At 42.1% G+C, this 21,830-nt stretch overlaps 1 protein-coding gene and 1 long non-coding RNA gene across 5 annotated transcripts; one reads left to right on the top strand and one right to left on the bottom strand.

Annotated features, from left to right (window-relative positions):
- Positions 1–37: 37 nt before the first annotated feature.
- Positions 38–20,721, bottom strand: DDB2 (damage specific DNA binding protein 2). Of its 4 annotated transcripts, XM_082410791.1 has the most exons (10): positions 20,446–20,720; positions 19,167–19,300; positions 18,566–18,757; positions 4,732–4,877; positions 3,334–3,433; positions 3,057–3,234; positions 2,586–2,728; positions 913–1,077; positions 721–766; positions 38–419 (listed from the first exon to the last, which is right to left on the bottom strand). In XM_082410791.1, exons 1-10 carry the CDS (start codon positions 20,570–20,572, stop codon positions 370–372), a joined length of 1,281 nt encoding a protein of 426 aa, XP_082266917.1. In that variant the 5' UTR covers positions 20,573–20,720; the 3' UTR covers positions 38–369. The 4 variants fall into 4 exon arrangements, with proteins under 4 accessions (XP_082266917.1, XP_082266916.1, XP_082266919.1 ...); XM_082410790.1 differs by having other exon boundaries at positions 3,057–3,433; positions 20,446–20,721; XM_082410793.1 differs by lacking the exon at positions 18,566–18,757.
- Positions 1,075–3,549, top strand: LOC309636958. Its single transcript, XR_014250329.1, has 2 exons — positions 1,075–1,833; positions 3,358–3,549. It is a non-coding gene; the product is annotated as an uncharacterized lncRNA (long non-coding RNA).
- Positions 20,722–21,830: the final 1,109 nt, after the last annotated feature.

Raw genomic sequence — 21,830 nt, 5'->3', positions numbered from 1 at the left:
TTTGACCAGGTCAGTGCTGGAAGATCCACTCAGAAGCTCAGTTGGGTATGGTTTTATTGGCCATGTGAATAGTGAGCACAAATCGAAAACCACTACCTGATCCTCTGCCACTGCATGTCAGAGAGGAGAAAGAGAAGCTTGGCTCCAGGCTACATATAGCAAGGACCCTTGGGGCAGCTGGGGCGCCACCTCTGGAGTTTCTGGAGCTACGTCCAGAACAGCACATGCCGTGTCCCAGTCCCAGTGCCCCTGCGCCAACCCTGAGACTCGGATACCTCTGGCCCTTTAACACGAAGCCGCCTCTTCTCGCAGAACTTGTTCTCATGGGGCTCCAAGCCCTTGCTTGGCCCCCACCTTCATTAATGTCTTTCATTTCCGCTTCCCAGCTTCCTCCTGGCTCCAGATGAGAATGTGATAACCTAGGAGGAGTGAGACCAGTCTGACTCTTACCTTCCATTATCAGCCTCTGAAAACTTGGGGCTGGCGTGGGGAACCTAGGATTTGGTAAGGAGGTGCCAGGAAACTGGGCAGCAGCCAGGCACTGCTGTGACCAAGACAAAGCAAGAGGGATGGAGGGCCTAGGCCGAAGAGCCCGCTGTCCCCTGGTCGTCATCTTTACTGACTACGACCCTAGGGTGAATGGAGCAGCACTAAGCTGAGGTTAGCCTGCCCTGAACCTTGGGGAGTAGGGTGGGCTTTACCAGCCTGAGATTCACTCACCCATCACAGAGGCCAGTGTGTCCCCCATGGGATTGAACTCATTGAGCTGCAGAGACAAGGGGATAAGCATGAGGAGGGAATGAAGGTACTGGGAGAAGGGCACATGAGGATTAATTTCTGGTCGTTTTTGATCCAATAAGGTAGGGTGAATCCCTGCTTCCTCCCATTATTATTTGAGGGCCCAAGCCTCACCGACATGATACCAGAAGATTCTGGGTCATACAGCTGATACATCATCTTTCCTGAGCTTCCATCAAACACATCGATCGTCCTTAATTCATGGGAGGTACAACTTTTGAAATTAGGATCTGGGTATCGGCCCACGACAATGAGGTTGTACCGAGGATGCCAGGTTGCCTAGGAGATGGAGAGGCAGGTCACAAGAGTAAACGCAGAACACTGTCAAGAGGGACATCAAAAGTATCTTTGCCACTAACAACAATTGTTAATACAATTGCCCACAATTTAATAATGGAGATAAGACCCTACATGAAACAACAAGAATGGTTTTCAAGTGCGTGTGCATCTACCGTTGCAAATTTAAAATCCCCAGCTGGCCTCCCTGACCCTTAGGACACCTTCAGGCCTTCTCTCTCCTTTGCATTTCCTGAGATCATACCAACTGATAAATGTTTTAACATCAGCCCGACCCAGACATGAACCGAAGAGGTAAGCCTGCAACAAAGCGAAATGCCTCTGGTAACCAAAACCAAATAGGACTTAATAAGTTCTGAAGTAATCCCACTACTCTCCCTCCTCCATCAACGTCAATGAGTTGAGTAGAAAATGGCTAGTGACTGAGAAGGGGGGACACCTGTGTTCCTCAGGTCACCCTGCTCACAACAAATCTGGCAGTTACTGGGGTGACAGAACTCGACGGGATTTTCCCAAGAAAGCTGTTCAAGGAAGTTCTGAAGGAGAAAAGACATGGTTAGCAGGAAGGAAGAAGTGCTCCCGGCAGTGGCTTGGAAATAAGTCACAAACAAGTCACACCTGGGCTGCTGTTGGTTGGGCTGGCTGGATACCAAGTGGGAGATAAGGAAGGAAGGATCAATGGGGAACACCAACTGCTAAAGGACCCTGATGTTACTGAGAGCTTGGATTTGATTTGAGGTACGTGGGGGCCACTCTACTACCAAGTAATCACTGTTTACTGAGTACTTACTAGGCGCTAAGCATGTTGCCACGTGCTTTAAGTACAAGGATTTATCCTCAACAACCACCTTGTCAGTCAGATACTATTATTCGCTTTTTATAGACCAGGAAACTGGGATCCAAAATTTGAGTAATTTGCTCAAGGATTCTAACCCCACGGGTGTCCTCTTGCCTGAACTATGCTATACTGACTAAAGAAGTACAGGCATGAGATCTGGAGGTCTGAAGAGGGACTGTGGTTCTAGAAGAGAATATATACTGGTAAAGCAGAAGGACTGGCAAGAGTTCAGACTGCTTGGGGCACGAGCAGGAAAGAATCACAGGACTTGAAGACTGTAAGCCTTAGGGACTGAGGCTAGAGAAGCCGCTAATGAGGGCTAAGGTTAGCTTGCAGATCAGTTGCACACACAGGTAACTGAAACTAAGGGCAGAACAGAGGGTTAGGATCTCAGAAAGTGCCCACAGTGAGATCTGGGCTGCGTGGAAAAAACTCAGGGAAATAAGCTTATCAAAGAGACATGAAGAAAACTCAGCAAAATGGGATCACAGAGCTGGACAAAAGGTGCAGAGAGAGCCATAGAATAAGAGACTGCTTTGTGTCAGTGCAGGAAGAGGTCTAGCATTGAAGGCTTCTGTATCTGCCCCATTCTCCCCACCCTGGTAGACCTGATCCATCCCACGATCACAGCTCCCTTCCCTCCATTACTTACCTTGATGGGTGTCAGGTGCTGGAAGTGGCGATGAGGGTGTGGGATCAGGCTTGGGGGGCAGTCCCACTGGGAGGCAGAGTAAACCCGGATCTCACTCTTCTGGTCAGTGGTCAGGAGCTGAGCACCGTCGGGACTGAAATGAGCTGGCAAAGTGAAAAGCCCCTGAGCTCGGGGAACCACGGGCCCCCTGTTGTCCTGGCCCTCACAGGCCTCTTGCAGGGGCACCCTCCCTCCCTCTCCTTTCTAGAGACAGGTGGAAGGGAGGTGAATCTGGGCTGCGAACAAAAACATCCTACAGGCTCAGCAGCTGATACGAGCAGCTAGAGTCAGAAAGGCTTCAGGACTTCAGCTTGGCCGATGCTATCAGGGGTATAAAGGTTTGGCCTAGTGGCTTCTACACTTTGAGGGAAAACCCCTGAAGCGGTCGGGTCAGCAGGGTCTGCAGGAAGGACGAGGTCTGGTATATCACACCTGCATTGACGGGATGCCTGTGCAGCAGCGAGTAGAGGAAGCTGGATTTCCCTCTAACCTGGCGCAGGTCCCAGATTTTCACTGTTTGATCTACGGAGGCTGTGGCCAGGAACCAATCACAGCACGGGTTCAGGGCCACGTGGGTCACTTTCTTTTTGTGCATTCTCAGATTCCAAAGCTGCAAAGAAGAGCTCGGTTCAGGTGGGGGTGGGGGGGCGCAGAACCGAGACTGGGGGTCAGGGAGGGAAGGGGAGGACCTGGGCTCCAGAGAACGCACCTCCCTGCCGTCCATGTTCAGCAGGATCACGTTACCCACGTTATCTCCTGTGACCACCACTCGGCTTTTGACAGACACATCCAGGCTGCAAAACCAGAAGCTGGAGGGAGAGACTGTGCTGTAAGATTCTTGGGGACAGAGGCAAGTTCCATTTATTCACTGTTGCAGCTCACGTATATTAGACAGTCAAAAAATATTTGTTGAATGAATGAATAACCTGTCATGGACTCCCAGTGAGGAGCACTCAGACTTGTCTACCATCCCCACAGAGGTTATGGGGGTGGTGGGGCTCAGAAACTTGTCCAGTTACTGCTGGGCCCAGGAGCCTCAGCTACTGAGAGTCCCTGAAGCAGCCAAACCCTGAAGAGCCATAAGGCAGGTCCCCAGGCAGGCTCACCCCCTTCAGCCCTGGGTCCTGAGGAAGACTCGGGTATTGCTTTCTCCCTTCACTCTCCACCCTTCGGGCCAAAGGAGATGTGACACACCAAACAGGGACTGGCCAGCTCTGTTCCTCACAGCTGGCTAGAAAGGAACTTCTGCCCCCTTCTGAGCATTCAGGGGGAAAGGCACACACAACTCAGAAGCTGTATCTTGCTCTTTTGTCCCTCGGACGACATGATGTGAAGAGATGGGGTTGGAGGGTGCTTCAGGGATCCTGATGCCCAGCCAGGAGAGCTCAGATTCACATTTTTTCCCCACAAATCCTTGCTACACTGCCTTTTGCATCCCTTGTAAACATCTTTCAGGGGGAGGGCTTCTTGTGGAAGAGTAAGTCCATTCTGTCACCTGTCCTACTGCTCCTGTATTTCTTACCCCTGTGGGGCAGCCCAGTACTAGTTAGACCCCCACACCCCCAAATAACTTAGGGAGCAGAGTCGTAGCTCTGGCTAGAAATCAAAGTGACAAGCATTTTGTAATTTCTCCAGCCACTTGCTCTTGGGGAGTCCAAAGTGCTTTACGGACATGATTATATCCATTTAAGCTTCCATCAAGGAACTGGTCAGGTCATTACGTCCCAGTGAATGCAAGGAATGGAATCTTAAGTTCTTCATTCCTGCTCCAGGCTTTAAGTGGCTTTCTAGGCAAATGCCATGTTGACTTGTCCAGTGAGAATCAAGGTCTAGTCTAATACAGGAATGACTGACAGAAGAGTTGAAGCTTCCCATGCTGAGAAAAGCTGAAGCTCCAGAACCACTCCCTGAAGCAGAAACCCACCTGGCCCAGAGTAAGGGCAGCTAAAGAAAAAGTCTGAGAAAGAGAGGGAAGCGTGGAAAGGAGCTAACACCTTTCCTTTCTTCCCTGTGCCAGGTTTGGGTAAAAGAAATGGGACCTGGATGCTCTCGCCAGAACTACACCGAGAGCCTAGAAGCCCTTTCCCCTCTGAGTTAAACTACTCACTTGCAGGTGCCTGAGCTGGTAAAAACTCGGAGAGTGTTGCCTTTAAAGTCTTGCAGCCTAGTTGTTCCCTCCATTGAGGAGGTGAAAAACTGGTTGGTATTGAGAGGGTTAAACTTCAGCCCAGTGATGCTCCCTCCAGCTCCAATCTAACACAAGGAAGAAAAAAGCCAGTGAGTGACAACGGCCCAAGAAGAGGACGAAGCCTGGGTGCACATACTCCGCTCAGACACAAGAGCCAGCCAGACTGCACTTGGGGCCAGGCCAGTTTAGATGCCTCGACAGTAGGATGCTCTCCACAGTACTCTGTTTCTTAAGGTTTTAGTTTTAATTTTATACTTTTTAATTAACATACAGTAAATTTGTTGTTTTTGGTATACAGTTCTATGAATTTTAACACATGTATAGATTTGAATAACCACCACCAAAATTAGGGTGCAGGACAGTTGTGTCACTTCCCCAAAAATCCCTTGCACTCTCCCGCTGTAGTCCCATCCTCCCCCCCCCCACACTCCTATCCCCTGGCAACCGCTGATCCATTCTCTATCACTATACAATAGTTTTGCCTTTGACAGACTCATATAAATGAATCATACGGTATGCAGCCTTTTGAGACTGGCTTCTTTCATTTCACTCAGTGTAATGCCCTTGAGTTTCATCCAACTTGCTGTCTGTATCTATAGTTCGTTCCATTTTATTGCTGAGTATTCCATTGTGTGGATGTACCATAATCTGTTTATGATATAAGTGCTCTTTTCAGAAGAGCTTCAGCTTGGAACAGTGGCTGGGTTAGGAGGGCTGATGTCAGATCTGAGCTCCTTCCTGTTTTTTTCCAGACATCTCAGACAATGATGATGAAAATAATCATGGTAACATCAGTAGCATAACCTTATTAAGTGCTTATTATATATCAAGCACTGTTTTAAGAACTTTACATCCTCAAGGCTCCTCCTCCACTTCTCCCGTATGCTGTTGCTAGCCCAGCCTTAGTTCTACAAGGCCTCTTACACAACATCCACTTAACTCAATCAGCATACTAACTGGTACTTTCCATTCCCTCTATAAAACATTCTAACTGATGCCCATGGTTCACCAGACCCTTGCTGCTGTAAGATAATCTGCTCCCACTAGCTGAGTTCTATGCTTACGAAGGGTTAGCTGTGTTTGTTCTTAAACCTATATATGCCAGTTGTAGTATGTACTGTAATCATGTAACTTAATTTACATGATGTGATTTATTAAACATTTAAACTTTAAACACTTAAAACATTTCATCAAACATGTAATTTAATTAAACTGATGAAATATGTGCAAAAAGAAAGACTATTGTTATTTCTATGAAATCCATACGAACACTTTGGAAAAACTAGATAAAAATGATTTGCTAAAAATAATAGTTGTTGAATTAAGCATGGGTGAGATACTTATAAACAATTAGGGTGGGAAACAGTAATAAAAATTTAAAAAGAATCTGCAATCAGATTGCTCCACAACTAATTTTAAATGATGTCTCTTTTGGGGAATGGAAACTAGACCCTATAAAAAAGGCATCATGGATATGGTTTATGTAAGACCGGGTGAACCCTTATCAGTGAACACTGACTCCAAGAAAAGGACTGGCCCTATGTCAAAGCGTTAGTAATAAACACAGATGTAAACAGTTTAAGGTAAAACGCATGAGTGTTCTAGCAAGGGTGGGCTAAATGGTTATGACCAACTCTTGCACTGAGAAGGACTAACCAAACCTGGACAAAATATGAAAAAGAAATACGTTTGAGACTTCCAATTCCAGTGATGGTGGGTTAGCTGGTGTCAGGCCAACCTTCTGTCAAGGAAAACTAGAAAAGACAGATAAAATACACGTTTTCAAAGGAAAGTTTCTGAAGTCAACGAAGAGCTATCAAGGCATCAAGGACCTGAAGTCCAGCCTCCTAGAGAGAAGAGAAGCAGAGAGGTAGGCCTGACATTTCGATGCTGCGTTTCCTCTTGAGGCGTATGCAGATAAGAAAGTGGTGACTGAGAAGCTGAGCAGAGGTTCTGTCAGTCTCAAGAGGGGCAAAAACTGGAGTTCAGACCTGTCAAGGAGGAGAGGTCTTGGAAAAAACCCAGCTTTCAGTTAGGATCCTTGAAACCCTAAAAATAAGAGCAAACTGGAAACAGACCATCCCTCACAAAGACTGAAGTCCAGATTCAAATCATTTCAATCGCTGATCAGATTAAGATGATCTATTCCACCTGACCTGCCTGCCAGAGGAAAAAAATTCTTTCTGGAGGAAAATAACAGCACTCAAAACTTCAAATTATATCTCTACAAGTTTTTATGTGCAATATTTGGCATCAAATCTAAAATTATCCAGAATATCAAATAACCAATAACTAAGAGAAAAAACAATAGTTGAAAGACACTCACAGGAGATCCAGGTATTGGTGCTATTAGACACAGGCTTTAAAATAATTGTAATTAGTATACATTTAAAAAATAGACCTAATTTAAAAATGGACAAAGGGAATTCCCTCACGGTCCAGTGGTTAGGACTTGGTGCTTTCACTCCCGTGGCCCAGGGTTCAGTCCCTGGTTGGGGAACTAAGATCTGGCAAGCTGCACAGTGCAGCCAAAAAAAAAAAATGGACAAAGGATTTCAACAGACATTTCTCCAAAGAAGATATACAAATAGTGGCACATGAAAAGATGCTAAACATCATTAGTCATTAGGGAAATGCAAATCAAAACCACAGTGAAATACTATTTCACACCCACTAGGATGGCTATAATCAAAAAGGCAATTACAAGTGTTGTAAGACAGCCTATGGAATAGGAGAAGATACTGCAAACTATATATCTGATCACGGGTTAATATTAACAATATATAAGGAACTCGGACAACTCAATAGCAAGAAAACAATCTGATTAAAAATGGGCAAAGGATTTGAATACACATTTTTCCAAAGGATACATACAAATGGCCAACAGGTATATGAAAAGGTGCTCAACATCACTAATCATCAGGGAAATGCAAAACTACAGTGAGATATCACCTCACACCTGTTAGAATGACTATTATCAAAAAGATAAGCGATAAGTGCTGGCCAAGATGTGGAGAAAAGGGAACTCTTGAATACTGTTGATGGGAATGTAAATTGGTAGAGGCATTATGGAAAATAGTATGGAGGTTCCTCAAAAAATTAAAAATAGAACTACCATATGATCCAGTAATTCCATTTCTGGGTATATATCAAAAGGAAATGCAATCAGTTTCTCAAAGAGTTCTGTCCTCCTGTGTTCACTGCAGCATTATTCACAATTGCCAAGATAAACAACTAAAGTGTCTGCTGATGAATGAATGGATAAAGAAAATGTGGTGTGTGTGTGTGTGTGTATAATGGAATATTATTCAGCCTTAAAAAAAAGGAAATCCTGACATCTGCAACAACATGGATGAACATGGAGGACGTCAGACACAGAAAAACAAATACTGAATGATCTCACTTACATGTGCAATCTAAAGAAGTCAAACTCACAAAGGCAGAGAGTAGAATAGTGGTTGCCAGGGGCTGGGGTGGGGGGAGGCGAATGGGAAGATGTTTGTCAAAGGGTACAAAGTTTCAGTTATTCTTGAGATCTAATGTACAGCATGGTGACTATAGTTAATATACTGTACTGTATACTTGAAATTTTCTGAGTAGATAAGTGTTCTCAGCACGCATGAGTGCACACACACACACAAAAAACTAAGGTGATGGATGTTAATTAGCTTGATGGTGTAATCATTTCACAGTACATACATGTATTAAAACATCATGTGGTACACCTTAAATATGTACAATTTTTGTCAGTTAAGTGTTGGTGAGGATGTGGAGGAACTGAAGCCCTCCTACATTGCTGGTGGGAAAGTGAAATGGAGCAGTTGCTTTGGAAAACAGGCAATTCCTCAAAAAATTAAACATAAAGTTACCATATGACCCAGGAGATATATACACCAAGAGATATATACTCAAGAGAAATGAATATGTTGATGTAAAAACTTGTATGCAGATATTTATAGGAGCATATTCATAATGAAAGTTAAAAAAGCTAAAAATCAATGATTCAAGAAGCTGTAAAACAAACAAGAAGCTAAAATCAAAGAAAGTAAAAGAAAAAAAAAAAGAACAGAAATTAATGAAATAAACAAATACACTGTGGAAAGAATCAACAAAGCCAAAAGTTGGTTCCATGAAAAGACTAATATAATTAAATTGATAAATCCCTGGTGAGAATGACCAAACAAACAAGAAGGCACAAATAACCAATTTAATGAATGGAAAAGATTATCAATATAAATCTTAGACATTTTAAAAGATAATAAGAGGACATCATAAACAATCTTTTGCCAATAAATTTTAAAACTTAGAGGAAATCGTCAAATTCCTAGAAAAGTACAAACTTGCCAAACTGAAAGAAGATGAAATAGAAAAATCTGAATACTCTGGTATTTCTATTAAAGAAATTGAGTCACAACTAAAAACTTTCTTGCAAAGTAAATTCCAGATCCTAATGGCTTCAGTGGTGAATGTACTAAATATTTAAGGAAGAAACAATCTTTTTTTTTTTTTAAACTTTATTTTCAAACTATCTCAAACTCATAGAAGAGTTGCAAGAATAGCACAAAGAACTGTTTTTCTGGAACCATTTGATAATAAATTGCCAACATGATGTCCCATCACACTCAAATACTTTATTGTGTACTTCCTACAAGAATATTCTCTGACATAGCCACAGTAAAACCGTAAAACCACCAAAACTTAGTGGTATCTAAAGTAGTTCAAGCTCATAGAAGCAGAAAGTAGAACTGTGGTTGCCAAAGGCTGGAGGGAAGGGGAAATGGTGAACTGTTATTCAGTGGGCACAGTTTCAGTTTTACAAGATGAAAAAGTTCTAGAACTCTGTTGCAAAACAATGTGAATATAGTGTTAGTGCACTTAAAAATGGTTCAGATGATACATTTTATGTTATGTGCTTTTCCCACAGTTTTTAAAAGAAACAGTATCACTTGCTAGAAATATAACTGTAAAGGTAAAAGAGTGAAAAAAAATTTAAATGAAAAAATTGACTATAACTAATAAACCAAAACAAACAAAAAACAATCAGTGTAGTTTACCACATTAATAGAATAGAGGAAGAAAATCATTGCTGACCTCAAGAGACAAAAAAGTATTTGATGAAATTCAATTATCATTCATGATAAGAGCTTCTGGCAAACTACGAATAAAAGAGGAACTTACTTAATCTGATAAAAGGTATTTAAAAACAAGTTTTAAAAACAAACAAGCTCTTAGGCATATACACAAAAGAACTGAAAACAGTTCTAACAAAAACTTGTACATGAACATTCATGGCAGCTGAATCATAACAGCAAAAGGTAGAAACAATCCAAATGTCCATTAACAGATGAATGGCGAAACAAAATTTGGTGTATTCATACAATTGAATATTATTCAACTACAAAAAGGAATAAAGTGCTGATACATGCTATAACATGGATGAACCCTGAAAACATTATGCTAAGTGAAAGGAGTCAGACCCCAAAGGACAAATATTTATTGTATGATTCCATTTATATGCAGTACCTAGAATAATGAAATTCAGAGACAGAAAACAGATTACTAGGGCTGCGGGGGGGGCGGTAATAGAGAGTCATTGTTTAATGGGTACAGAGTTTTATTTGGGGATGAAAAAGTTCTGGAGATGGATAGTGGTGATGGTTGCACAACAATGTAAATGTACTTAGTACCACTGAATTGTACACTTTAAAATGGTTAAAATGGTAATTTTCATGTATGTATATATTATCACAATAAAAAGTAGCAGAAACCTTATTTAATGACAAAAAATAAAAGCCTTCTATAATCAAGAACAAGACAAGGATGTCTGTTATAGCTAACATTCAACAAAGTAGCAGAGGTGTTAGCCAATGAAATAAGGCAAAAAAAGAAGTGAAAAAATGGTAAAGTAAGAAATCAAACTCATTTATTTGTAGATGACAAGACTGTGTAGGAAAAAAATTTAAATCCTCAGAGAAACTATTAAAATTAGTTAAGTATGAATTTCTACTTCCAGCTATGATGGAGTGTCAGAAACCAGATATATCCTTCTGCCTTACACAACTAAAAAAAATGAAAAAATACATGAAATGAGTTTTCAGACATTGGGCAACAGGCAGCACAAGACAAGAGGGAAAGAAATGAGGTAGCCCTGCAATTGTCCCAGCTTACTGCTTGGAAAGAGTATCCAGGCTGCAGCACAGGGAGGGAGGACCCAAACAGCCTAATAGTCTCATTAAGCTGAGGTGACAATTTGGGAAAGCCAACAGGGCAAGAATTTGTGGGGGAAAATGCTGGAGGGGGAGATATACAGAGATAGCATTCTGGAGATTTTCAGAGGGGTCCCCTCAGGCCTTGGAGTAAATATTATTGGGTAAATGTGTATAAGGAAACTATATAAGGCTGAGGTAAAAACACCAGAAATGAATAGGAGAAATCCTCAGAACAGTCTGTATTCTCACCATCCAGAATGAAAAAATTCTTAATATACAGAATATTGAGTAGTCCTCAGAAGGGTACTGCCTCAGGGTGAGGTCAACTCACATCTAAACTATAGGCTGCCTTAGACCCATGCTAACTGGAGTAGGTTGAATAATGGTCCCCCAACATGTCCATGCCCTGATCCCTGGAACCTGTGAATATTACTTTAGATGACAAAGGGACCATTTTTAAAGCAGCCAAAAGAAAAAAAGAAAAATCACATGAAGAGGAACATAAGAATGAGAGCAGACTTTGCATCAGAAATTATCTTTAAAGTACTAAAAGAAAAAAAAAAATCCCATAAACCTAGAATTCTATACCCAGCAAAAATACCTTCAAAAAAAAAAAAGGAGGGGGGTCAAAATAAAGACTTTCTCAGACAAACAAAAGGAAAAAATGTATCACCAACCAACCTACATTATAGGAAATGTTAAAGGAATCTCTTCAAGCAGAAAGAAAATGGAAAATGTTACCAAAAGGAAGTCTGGATCATACAAAGGAATGAAAAGCCCTGGAGATGGCAAATATGTTGGTAAATATTAAAGTTTTTTTCTCATTTAAAAAATATCTTGGGACTTCCCTGGGTCCAGTGGTAAAGAATCCACCTTCCAATGCAGGGGACACGGGTTCGATCCCTGGTCGGGGAACTAAGATTCCACATGCCACGGGGCAACTAAGCCCATGCGCTGCAACTACAGAGCTCGTGCCCCTCAACAAGAGAGCCCGCCTGCTGAAAACTAAAGGGCCCACGTGCTCTGGAGCCCACGTGCCCTGGAGCCTGAGCGCCACAACTAGAGAGAAGCCAATGCGCCACAAGAGAGCCCGTGCCGCAATGAAAGATCTCGTGTGCCTCAACGAAGATCCCACATGCCCCAATTAAGTCCTGATGCAGCCAAAAAAAATAAAATAATAATAATAAAGAAAGTAAATATTAAAAAAAAAAATTAAAAAAATATCTTTAGGGACTTCCCTGGTGGTCCAGTGGCTAAGACTCCATGCTCCCAATGCAGGTGGCCTGGGTTCGACCCCTGGTCAGGGAACTAGATCACATGCTGCAACTAAGAGTTCGCATGCTGCAACTAAAGAGCCCGCATACCGCAACAAAGATCCCTTGTGCCACAACTAAAACCCAGTACAGCCAAATAAATAAATAAATATTTTAAAAAATAAAAATAAATAAAAAATATCTTTAAAAGATACCTGCCCTGCAATCCAGCCATTCCACAACTAGGTATTTACTCGAGAAAAATGAAAACATACATCCACACAAAGACTTGTACATGAATGTTCATAGCAGCTTTATTTGCAACAGTCAATAACTGGAAAAAGTCCAAATGCCCTTCAACAGGTGAATGGATAAATAAACTGTGGTATATCAATACACTGGAAAACTACTCAGAAAGAAAAAAACTACTACTGATACAGGCAAAAATGTAGATGAATCTCAAATATTTATACTGCATGAAAGAAGCCAAAAAAAAAAAGAGTATATATTGTATGGTGCCATTTATATAAAAGTCTTGAAAATGCAAATTTATCAATAGGGATAGAAAGTGGATCAATGGTTTTCAGGTGTCAGGACAGAGGGAAGAAAGGGATGGATTACCAAGGTGTGTGAGGAAACTTCGGGGGTGATGGATATGTTCATTATTTTAATCATGGTGATGGTTTCATGGTTGTATACATATGTCAAAACTCATCAAATCGTACACTTTAAACATGTGCAGTTTATCATATATTAGCTATATCTCAATAAAGATTTAACAAAAAACAAAAACAAAAAGATAATTGTGTAAAGCAAAAAAAAATCTAGGGTTTATAACATATGTAGAAGTAAAACGTAGGACAATGACAGAAGGGAGAAAACAGAAGTAAATATATAGTTGTAAAAGTCTTACAATACATGTGAAGTGGTATAACATTATTTGAAGGTTCTCTCTTACATTAAAGATGTACATTGTGGGGAATTCCCTGGTGGTCCAGTGGTTAGGACTCCTCACTTTCACTGCCAAGGGCCCAGGTTCAATCCCTAGTCAGGGAACTAAGATCCCACAAGCTGTGTGGTCAAATAAAAGAGATGTACATTATAAACCCAAGAACAACTACTAAAAGAGAGAAAAGAGAAAGGAAAAGAAGTGTAACTAATAATCCAATAGTGGAGATAAAATGGAATCATAAAAAGTACTCAACCAAAAAGAAGACAAGAAAAAAAGAAAAATGGAGCAAAGCAACGGGACAAATAGAAATACAAGATAACAGACTTAAACCCTATCATATTTATAATCATATTAAATGTAAATGGTCAAATGCTCCAATTAAAAGGTAGAGACTGTCAGATTGGTTTTTTTTTTTTTTTTTTTGGCTGTGCCACCATGTGGCTTGTGGGATCTTAGTTCCCCAACCACGGATTGAACCCAGGCCCTCAGCAGTGAAAGCACCAAGTCTTAACCACTGGACTACCAGGGAATTTCCCACGGGTTAACTTTATTTTAAATGTAACTTTTTAAAAAATTACTGAGATATTGACATATAACACTGTATTAGTTTTAGGAGTCCTAACCACTGGACCACCAGGGAATTCCCAGATTGGATTTTTTTTTACATGCTATCTACAGGAAACTCATTTTATATACAAATACACAAATACATTAAGAATAAAAGGATGAAAAAGGATATACAATGCAAATACTAATGATAAAAAAGCTGCAGTGGCTACATTAATATCAAACAAAGATTTCAGAACAAGAAATATTACCAGGGGTAAAGGGAGACATCTCACAATGACAAAGTTGTCAATTCATCAAAATGACATAATTTTAAATGTGTAAGCACCTAATAACAGAGTTTCCAAATGCTTGAAGCAAAAACTAAAGGAAAATAGACAGAACCACAATTTTATAGTTGAAGATTCCAATATTCCTCTCTCAATAATTGATGAGACATAAAATCAATAAGGATACAGAACATTAAAAAAAAAAGATACAGAACATTTAAACACCACTATAAACCAACTTAGCCTAACTGACATTTAGAGAATAATTCACCCCAAAACAGGGACTTCCCTGGCAATCCAGTGATTAAGACTCCATCCTTCCACTGCAGGTGGCATGGGTTCTATCCGTGGTCAGGGAACTAAGATCCCACATGCTGTGCAGTGCAGCCACAGGAAGAAAAAAAAAAATTCACCCCCAAACAGCAGAATACACATTTTTTTTCAAATGCAAACGGAAAACTCACTAAGATAATCCATATGCTCAGCCAAAATACAAATAAAAAATATAAAATGACTGAAATCACATAAAATGTCTTTTGTTCGTAACAGCATTGAACTAGAAATCAATAACAGGGAGATATCTCAACAATGCCCAAATATTTGGAAATTAAACAAAATACTTCAGAATAACCCATAGGTCAAAGAAGAAATCATAAAGAATTTGGAAAATAATTTGAACTGAATGGAAACAAAAACACAACAAAATCTGTGAGATGCAGTTAAAGAAATAGAGGGAAATGTATAGCATTAAATGGTATATTAGAAAAGAAAGGTCTCAAATAAACAATTCAAGTTTCTATCTTAAGAAACCAGAAAAAGAAAAGCAAATTATACCCAAAGTAAGCATAGGAAAGAAAATAATACAACAAAAATCAACAAAAAAGAAAACAGAAAAACAACAGAGAAAAAAACCAATGAAACTAAAAGTTGGTTCTTTGAAAATATCAACAAAATTGATAATCCTCTAACAAGACTGATCAGGGAAAAAAAAAAGAGAAGACACAAATTACCAATATCAAGAAATATGAGAGAGGACATTACTACAGATCCTATGGATGTTAAAAGGATAAAAAGGGAATACTATGATCAACTTTACACCACTAAATTCAAAAACTTAGATAAAGTGGACAAATTACTTGAAAGAAACTACCAAGCTCCTTCAAGAAGAAATAGATAACCTAAATTGCCCTGTATCTATTAAGAAATTGAATATATAGTTAGAAACCCTCCAACAAAGAAAACTCCAGGCCCAGATGGCTTCACTAGTGAATCCTATGAAAAATTTAAGAAAGGAATAGTACCAATTCTACACAAATTATTCCAGAAAATTCAAGTGGAGGGAATACTTCCCAACTCTTTACATGAGGTCTACATTACCCTGATACCAAAACCAAAGGCATTACCAAAAAAAGGAAATAAGATACATATTTTTAAATTTTATTTATTTATTTTTGGCCATGCCCAGTAGCATGTGGGAACCTTAGTTCCCCGACCAGGGCTCGAACCCGTGCCTCCTGCAGTGGAAGCATGGAGTCTTAACCACTGGACCGCCAGGGAAGTCCAGGAAATAAGATATTTTTAAGTGGTCGTCATCTGGTACAAGATGACTAAACTAGGATATGATCTAATAAGTAAAATACAACAGATTCTAGGATAGAATATTTACATAAAAATATAAGTAGAAGAACGGGTGTGTATAACAGTATATACACGTACATAAAGATGCCCCAAATGGGGATTTCAGGTAATAGTTACTTTATTCTTTATACTTTTTTCTGTATTGCCTGAATTTCTTACAATGAGCACAGGTCATTTTTACAATGAGAATAAAATAATCTTCATTTTGAAAATGTAATACATGTCCCCTCGCCAAGGGCCTGAAAGATTAAGATCAGAGCCAAGGTCAGATGACTAAAGAAATGACAAAATGAAGCACTGCTGCTCCCTCAGTCACTGGTCTCAAATCAACTTTCTGCTGTCAGTTCCTGGGAGTAAAAACAGACAGTTCTCCAGACCACATACCCTTCTCCTGCTACAACCTAGCTCCCTACTAGTCACAGAGTTCAAATGCCCAGACCAATCTCCACAACAGTGTGTAAGGAAACTTCACTTAAATGCACATCATAATAAAGGGTGATATAAACCAAAAGCAGCTTCAGCCTGACACAAGTTCAAAGCAGTTATCATTCCCCTTTTAGTCAGGAAACTCTTCCCTAGGACACTCTTAGGCTGTTTCTTAAATTTCTCTATTCCCATGTCCTGGATGCCTAGGAAAAAAACCAATCTCCTCCTGCCTGAGCTCTGGGTTCTGACTTCAACTTAAAGCTACCCCTCCTGGGGGTCCCCTGTCTCACCAGCTGGGTAGACAGACCACCAAGTAATCCCCTGGCTGCCTTCCTTTGGGCTTCAGGCACTTATTTTCTTGAACACTGATGTCATACCTTGAATCCTAATCTTCAAGCCTGCCTACCCTGGCCTTTTCTGTTGAGCTGCTCTCCAAACCCCCCACTTAAAAGAACTCATCCTGGGTTTATCTTTGGCCTCTAAACCTGAGGTAGAAAAACAGTAAGCTAATGCAGAATCCAGTTCACAAATGTGTTTTGTTTAGCTACAGACCATGTTCAATTTCATTTAGTTCCCAACATTAAAAACCAGGATATTTTAAATTGAAACCCTTGTGTACTGTTGGCTGGAATGTAAAATGGTACAGCCTCTATGGAAAACAGTATGGTGGTTCCTCAAAAAATGAAAAATAGAGTTACAATGTGATGCAGCAATTCCACTATGGGTACATAACCAAAAGAACTGAAAGCTGGGGCTCGAAGAGCTATCTGTACAACCACGTTCACAGCAGCATTATTCACAAAAGCCAAAAGGTGGAAGCAACCCAAATGTCCATCAACAGATGAATGGATAAACAAAATGTGGTACATACATACAGTGGAATATTATTCAGCCTTAAAAGGGAAGAAAATTCTGACACATGCTGCAACATGGATAAAACTTGAGGACACTGTGCTAAGTGAAATAAGCCTGTCACAAAAGGACAAATACTGTCTGATTCCGCGTGTATGAGATACTTAGTCAAAATCATAGAGACAGAAAGCAGAATGTGGTTGCCAGGGTCTGGAGGGAAGGAGGAATGGGGAATTAGTGTTTAATGGCTACACAGTTTCAGTTTTGCAAGATGAAAAAGTTCTGGAGACTGGTTACACAAGAATGTAAATGTACTTAAAGCCACTGAGCTGTACACTTAAAAATGGTTAAGATGGTAAATTTTATATGTGTTTCATTACAATTTTTAAAAGTCAGAACATTTCAGTCTTCATTTGAAAAAATCAGATCTGATACCTCAGGACCTAGATTCTCACCTGTCAACCATCTCCAATTTACCACTAACCACCATCCTACATCATTCTTTTATCTGTCTGGCTTCTTTAGGCATGTGAATTTGTGGCTCCTGCTCTAAACCCAGAGCGTCACCTTTCACAGTATAGCCCTCCAATGTCAAGTCCCCAGCTGGGCAAGCTAAGGGTCTTGTCTTTGGTGGAGGGGCCAATACCCTCACCCTTCAGCGACTGATGACAAACACTAGCACAATTAAAACCATCCCTAAAAAGCTGTTGGCCAAACCTTGCCCCAAACACACTCTGCCTTTCCTCCTTTTCTCTCCATTTAAATATTGTTCTTCCTCACTCCTCGCTCATCCATGAAACCTCTATTGACTCTAATTCACAAGAGGTTCTTCCTTCTCTCATGTTCTGTAGCATTTAGCATCTGTACTGCTGTATTGTTAGTTATCTTGTAGGAAGACATCCCACCTATCCAGTTATACTCCAAACCCCGCACTCATTCAACAAATACAAAGCAGCTATCTCGGCCAAACATTGTTTTAGGTACTGGGGATACAGTGGTAAATCAGAAAAACAAGGTCCCTGCCATCATGGAGCTTACCTTCCAGTGGGTAAAGACATACAAATAAGTAAAACATTTCAGATATTGATAAACATTGTGGGGGAAAAGTGAAGCAGGATAATGAGACAGGGAGTCATTAGTGATTAGGCAGAGTGGTCAGTAATAGCCTTTTTGAAGAAATATACTGAGCCGAGACCTGAATGATGAGAGGGAGCCAGCCATGAGAAAACCGTGGGAAAGAGCACTCCGGTCAAAGGGCACAGCAAGTGCAAAGACTCAGTTTCAGGAATAGAAATAGCTAGTATGGCTAAAGCACAGGAAATGAGGAAAGACAGTAGTACAAGACGAGGTCAAGGAGGTAAGAAAGGGCTTAGATTCTAGGTGACTTACGAGGGTGATCAATATTTCATACTTTCTAATATCTTAAGGGCAGGTGTTCAATAAAGAGTTGAGTATCATCACCACTGACTCGTTTGAAAATACCCCCAGTTATTTTTGATCCCAATTATCTCCTTGTTACCGGATGACTTTTCATCCCTTCAACAAACACTTCTTCAGCACTAACGTCTGGCACAGGGAGCTGCTCACCCCTTTAATGAAGGTGGGTTTGTCCTTTATGCCAAAGTTCCAGAGCAAGATATCTCCCCCTTTGGAACCCACAGCCAGGGTGCTGGGGTGAGTTGGGTGCCACGCCAGGGATGTGGCCCTCCTGTCAAAAGGGGCAGCCTTTTGGAATATCCGGTAAGAAGCCAGAGAGTTCAAAAAGGACTGCTGGAGACCCTGATACAGAGAGAAAAAAATTAAGTTGAATTAAAACATAAGGGTAAATTGCCAATCTCTGACTCCCGCATACATAAGTGGGGTCAGCTCCTCCCACTAAAGGAAAAATAACTGCCTGACTCTGTGCATAAAAATATTTGCAATATACATGATCTCGTCATGGAAGGCAAGGAGGCAGGGTGCATTCCTGCTGGGCCCCCCTACAGAAGAGGACTTCTACATGGCTGAGTGCCCAGTAGGTACTTCTACATGGCTGAGTGCCCAGGAGTCACCAAGGTGGGGGTGATCTGACCACTCTGACGACCCACTGAACCAACCCAGCGTCTAATTTTGGACCATCCAGCAGTAAAAAAAAAAAAAAAAAGGCACCATGCAAACCCTTGAGCTCTTCAGCCAGGAAACGCCTCACCTGCTGTAGTGATGGCCAGGCAGCTGTGCCCAGCTTATGCTGGTGGAGGGCCCTGACGATGCTGCATGGCGGCGGGACCCGCAGGCTAGCCAACCCCGCCCAAAGGCAGCCTGAGTCAAATCTTCTGCTAGGACCTGCCAAGCAGAACAGACACATATTTTCCGCTCCAATCTCACTCAAAGATTTTTCTGCTGAAACATCCCAGAAAGAAAGCCTTGTTGCTTCATTCAGCATAGACAATCTCTCTTATCATCTCCTAAGGTTTTTCCACGTTCTGCTCAGTCTCATCCAGCACAACAAATAAATAGTGAGTAGGGATTCAGCCCCTTCCAAAAAACATTCCCCAAAATAGTACTTCTGAAGTGAAACTATGATCTTGCAGGGTTCCTGAGAACTGAGCCAAAGAAACACATGAGAACTGCAGAACTCTTCCCAGTTTGGGCTGGAAAACTAGTGATAGGGTTGGGTGACAACTTAAAAGTTATATATAAAGCACAATAAAAAGATTTTAGGACAGCATAGAAGTGACTTCTTGGGAAAAGCAGTTTCTTTAAATCCTATATTAAAATAATGTAGAGGTGACCAGTGGTTGGCCCTAAGTCCAATCTCTTCTCCTTAAAAACAGCAGGATCCACAGGGTCTGGTGTGGCGCTAAACTCGCTAGACTACTTTTGGGAAGGTAGATCCACCTAGAATAGGAATAAAGCAACTCTGGATTACCAACATGTATTTGAGGACCTGATCTCTATGAATCCCGCCTCGTGACAACCAATTCATTCTTCTCATGAACAAAAAAACACTTCATCAACAACCCCTGTCTTTTGAGTTCCCTACATTCCTTACAGCCCCAGGTTCAAGCCCCAATAAACCCCTAAGAATGAGTTTTCGAAGGAAGGAAGGAGGGAAATGGAGGTTTCCCGCAGTTAAACCAAGGACACACAGCTAGCAATCGTGACTAGAGAAATTAAGTACACACACCACTAGGCAAGGTAGGATTATCTTAAGCAGTCCTCAGTGTGTAAAAATTCTGGTACAAACAAGGAATTTGAAAAGTCCGTTGTGTCTGTTGTAATGGAGCTCATCTGCCTCTTCCTGTCACCTGAGGGAGGTTAAGCCCAAGCTCTAAGGTGTCAAAGGACCTGCAGACAAAATGCACAGCCTGAGGCGTTCAAAATTTGGGACAGCCTCGGGGACCCAGGCGCACCCATCCCCCACTCCAGCCTCCTGTGTGAGAACCCCAAATGGCGTAATTAATTAAAGCAGCAGGCGCAGGCAGTACCGGGGCCCTTCAAACAGAGCTTCTTGGCCTCGGGCTCCAGCTCCCGGGGGCTTCTGTTCCTCTTGCTCTTGGGGCGCACAACCACCTCGGGGGTCTTCTGGGTTTCTGGGCGTTTCCTGGGAGCCATGGCGTCCTCCGTGCGAAGGGGTACTATGCCTTATGCCGAGATCACCGAGGAAAGATTGAGAAGCTTCTGGGGAGAAACAAGGCGGGGACCTTAGAACCCGCTAAGCCACAGGTAGGCCAACTAAGCCAACTTCCCGCCAAACAGGCTCACCGAGAAGGCGGGGGCGCGCGCGGAGAGATGGGAAGTGTGTGAGGGGAGGGGCCTCACCGCTCCCCAGAGAAAAGGGGTACCGCCTACGTGTTGGCCCTGAGCTAGTCCAAGTCAGCTGACCTGCCAGAAATAAACATGGCCGTCGGTGCTCGGCCTCGCAACTTGAAGCCTCTTCAGACGCGGCGCTGCCAGGCCTCTGGGCCCCGCCCCCCGTCCCAGACCGATGCTAATCAAGGCTTCGGCTCCGCCTTCTCCACCTTCCAATTGGCGACCACGCCGTCTCGGGTTGTGTGATTGGCTGATCCGTACAGTTGCCGTGAGTAGGCTTTGTAGAAAGCAAGCCGCGTCCGGGCGGTGGAAACCGAGCAGATTCTGCCTGCTGGCTTTGCGGTCGATGTCGATTGCTTATACTTCTCCAGCTTCGCCGAATCCCAGCGTCTCTGTGGAGAGTGGTTGAAAGTCGCAGCTTTTAATTAGTTTTCCCAAACCTGCTTAGTGTCCTCCTAAGGAGCAACCCGGGGCAGTGATGATGGGCCGGAGAGCGTGCGGCTAACTGCCCAGGCTGAGGTCTTGTGCCAAAGGCCATTGCAGTGAGCCTCATAGGCGTCCCACCCGGCCGGACAGGAGACAGTTCTGATGCACCCCGCTTTCTGCGTCGAGCCAGGCGGGAGATGGGGTTGGTAGGGAACTGCTGGTCCTTTCCTTCCACCGGCTAAGTCAGGTGCCAGGTGCTTTGGGAGTGTGACAGGAGACAAAAATGCATTAATGGTAGATCCTGCATTCAAGGAGCTTTCAGACAGGTAGGGACGGAAGAGAGTGCCAAAAAAAATAACTCTTGGAAAGAAATGATTGCTCCAAAAGAAAAATCGGAAAAAGCTTTCTTGATGGGAAGATCAGCTCAGGGTGTTAGAAATGGCAGCCAGCAGGGGAAAGGGCAAGCTAACGGCTTCTCCCCTGCAGGCCTGTAGCTGTGTTTTCAGAGCTGTGATACAGAAGCAAGCTGCCCCCTCCCCCTTACTCAGACCAGCCATTCGTTTCACCTCAGCAGGCGCTCATTTCTGGGGGATCCTGAAGTATGAGAAACGGCCCTGCCCCTAGATGAGGTTTA

This window comes from Balaenoptera physalus, assembly GCF_965194825.1.
Source record: "Balaenoptera physalus genome assembly, chromosome: 10".
NCBI lineage: Eukaryota > Metazoa > Chordata > Mammalia > Artiodactyla > Balaenopteridae > Balaenoptera > Balaenoptera physalus.
The sequence above is the reverse complement of the archived record's forward strand: the minus strand, read 5'-3'. Positions and strand labels throughout refer to the sequence as shown.

Coding starts and splice junctions, on each gene's coding strand:
- DDB2 (XM_082410790.1), bottom strand. CDS start 20,572: ATGGCTCCCAGGAAACGCCCAGAAACCCAGAAGACCCCCGAGGTGGTT. Junction 3,434..4,731: donor ACCAGCTCAGGCACCTGCAA/GTGAGTAGTTTA, acceptor CTCTCCCTCCAG/CTTCTGGTTTTGCAGCCTGG. Junction 1,078..2,585: donor AGCACCTGACACCCATCAAG/GTAAGTAATGGA, acceptor TCCATCTCCTAG/GCAACCTGGCATCCTCGGTA.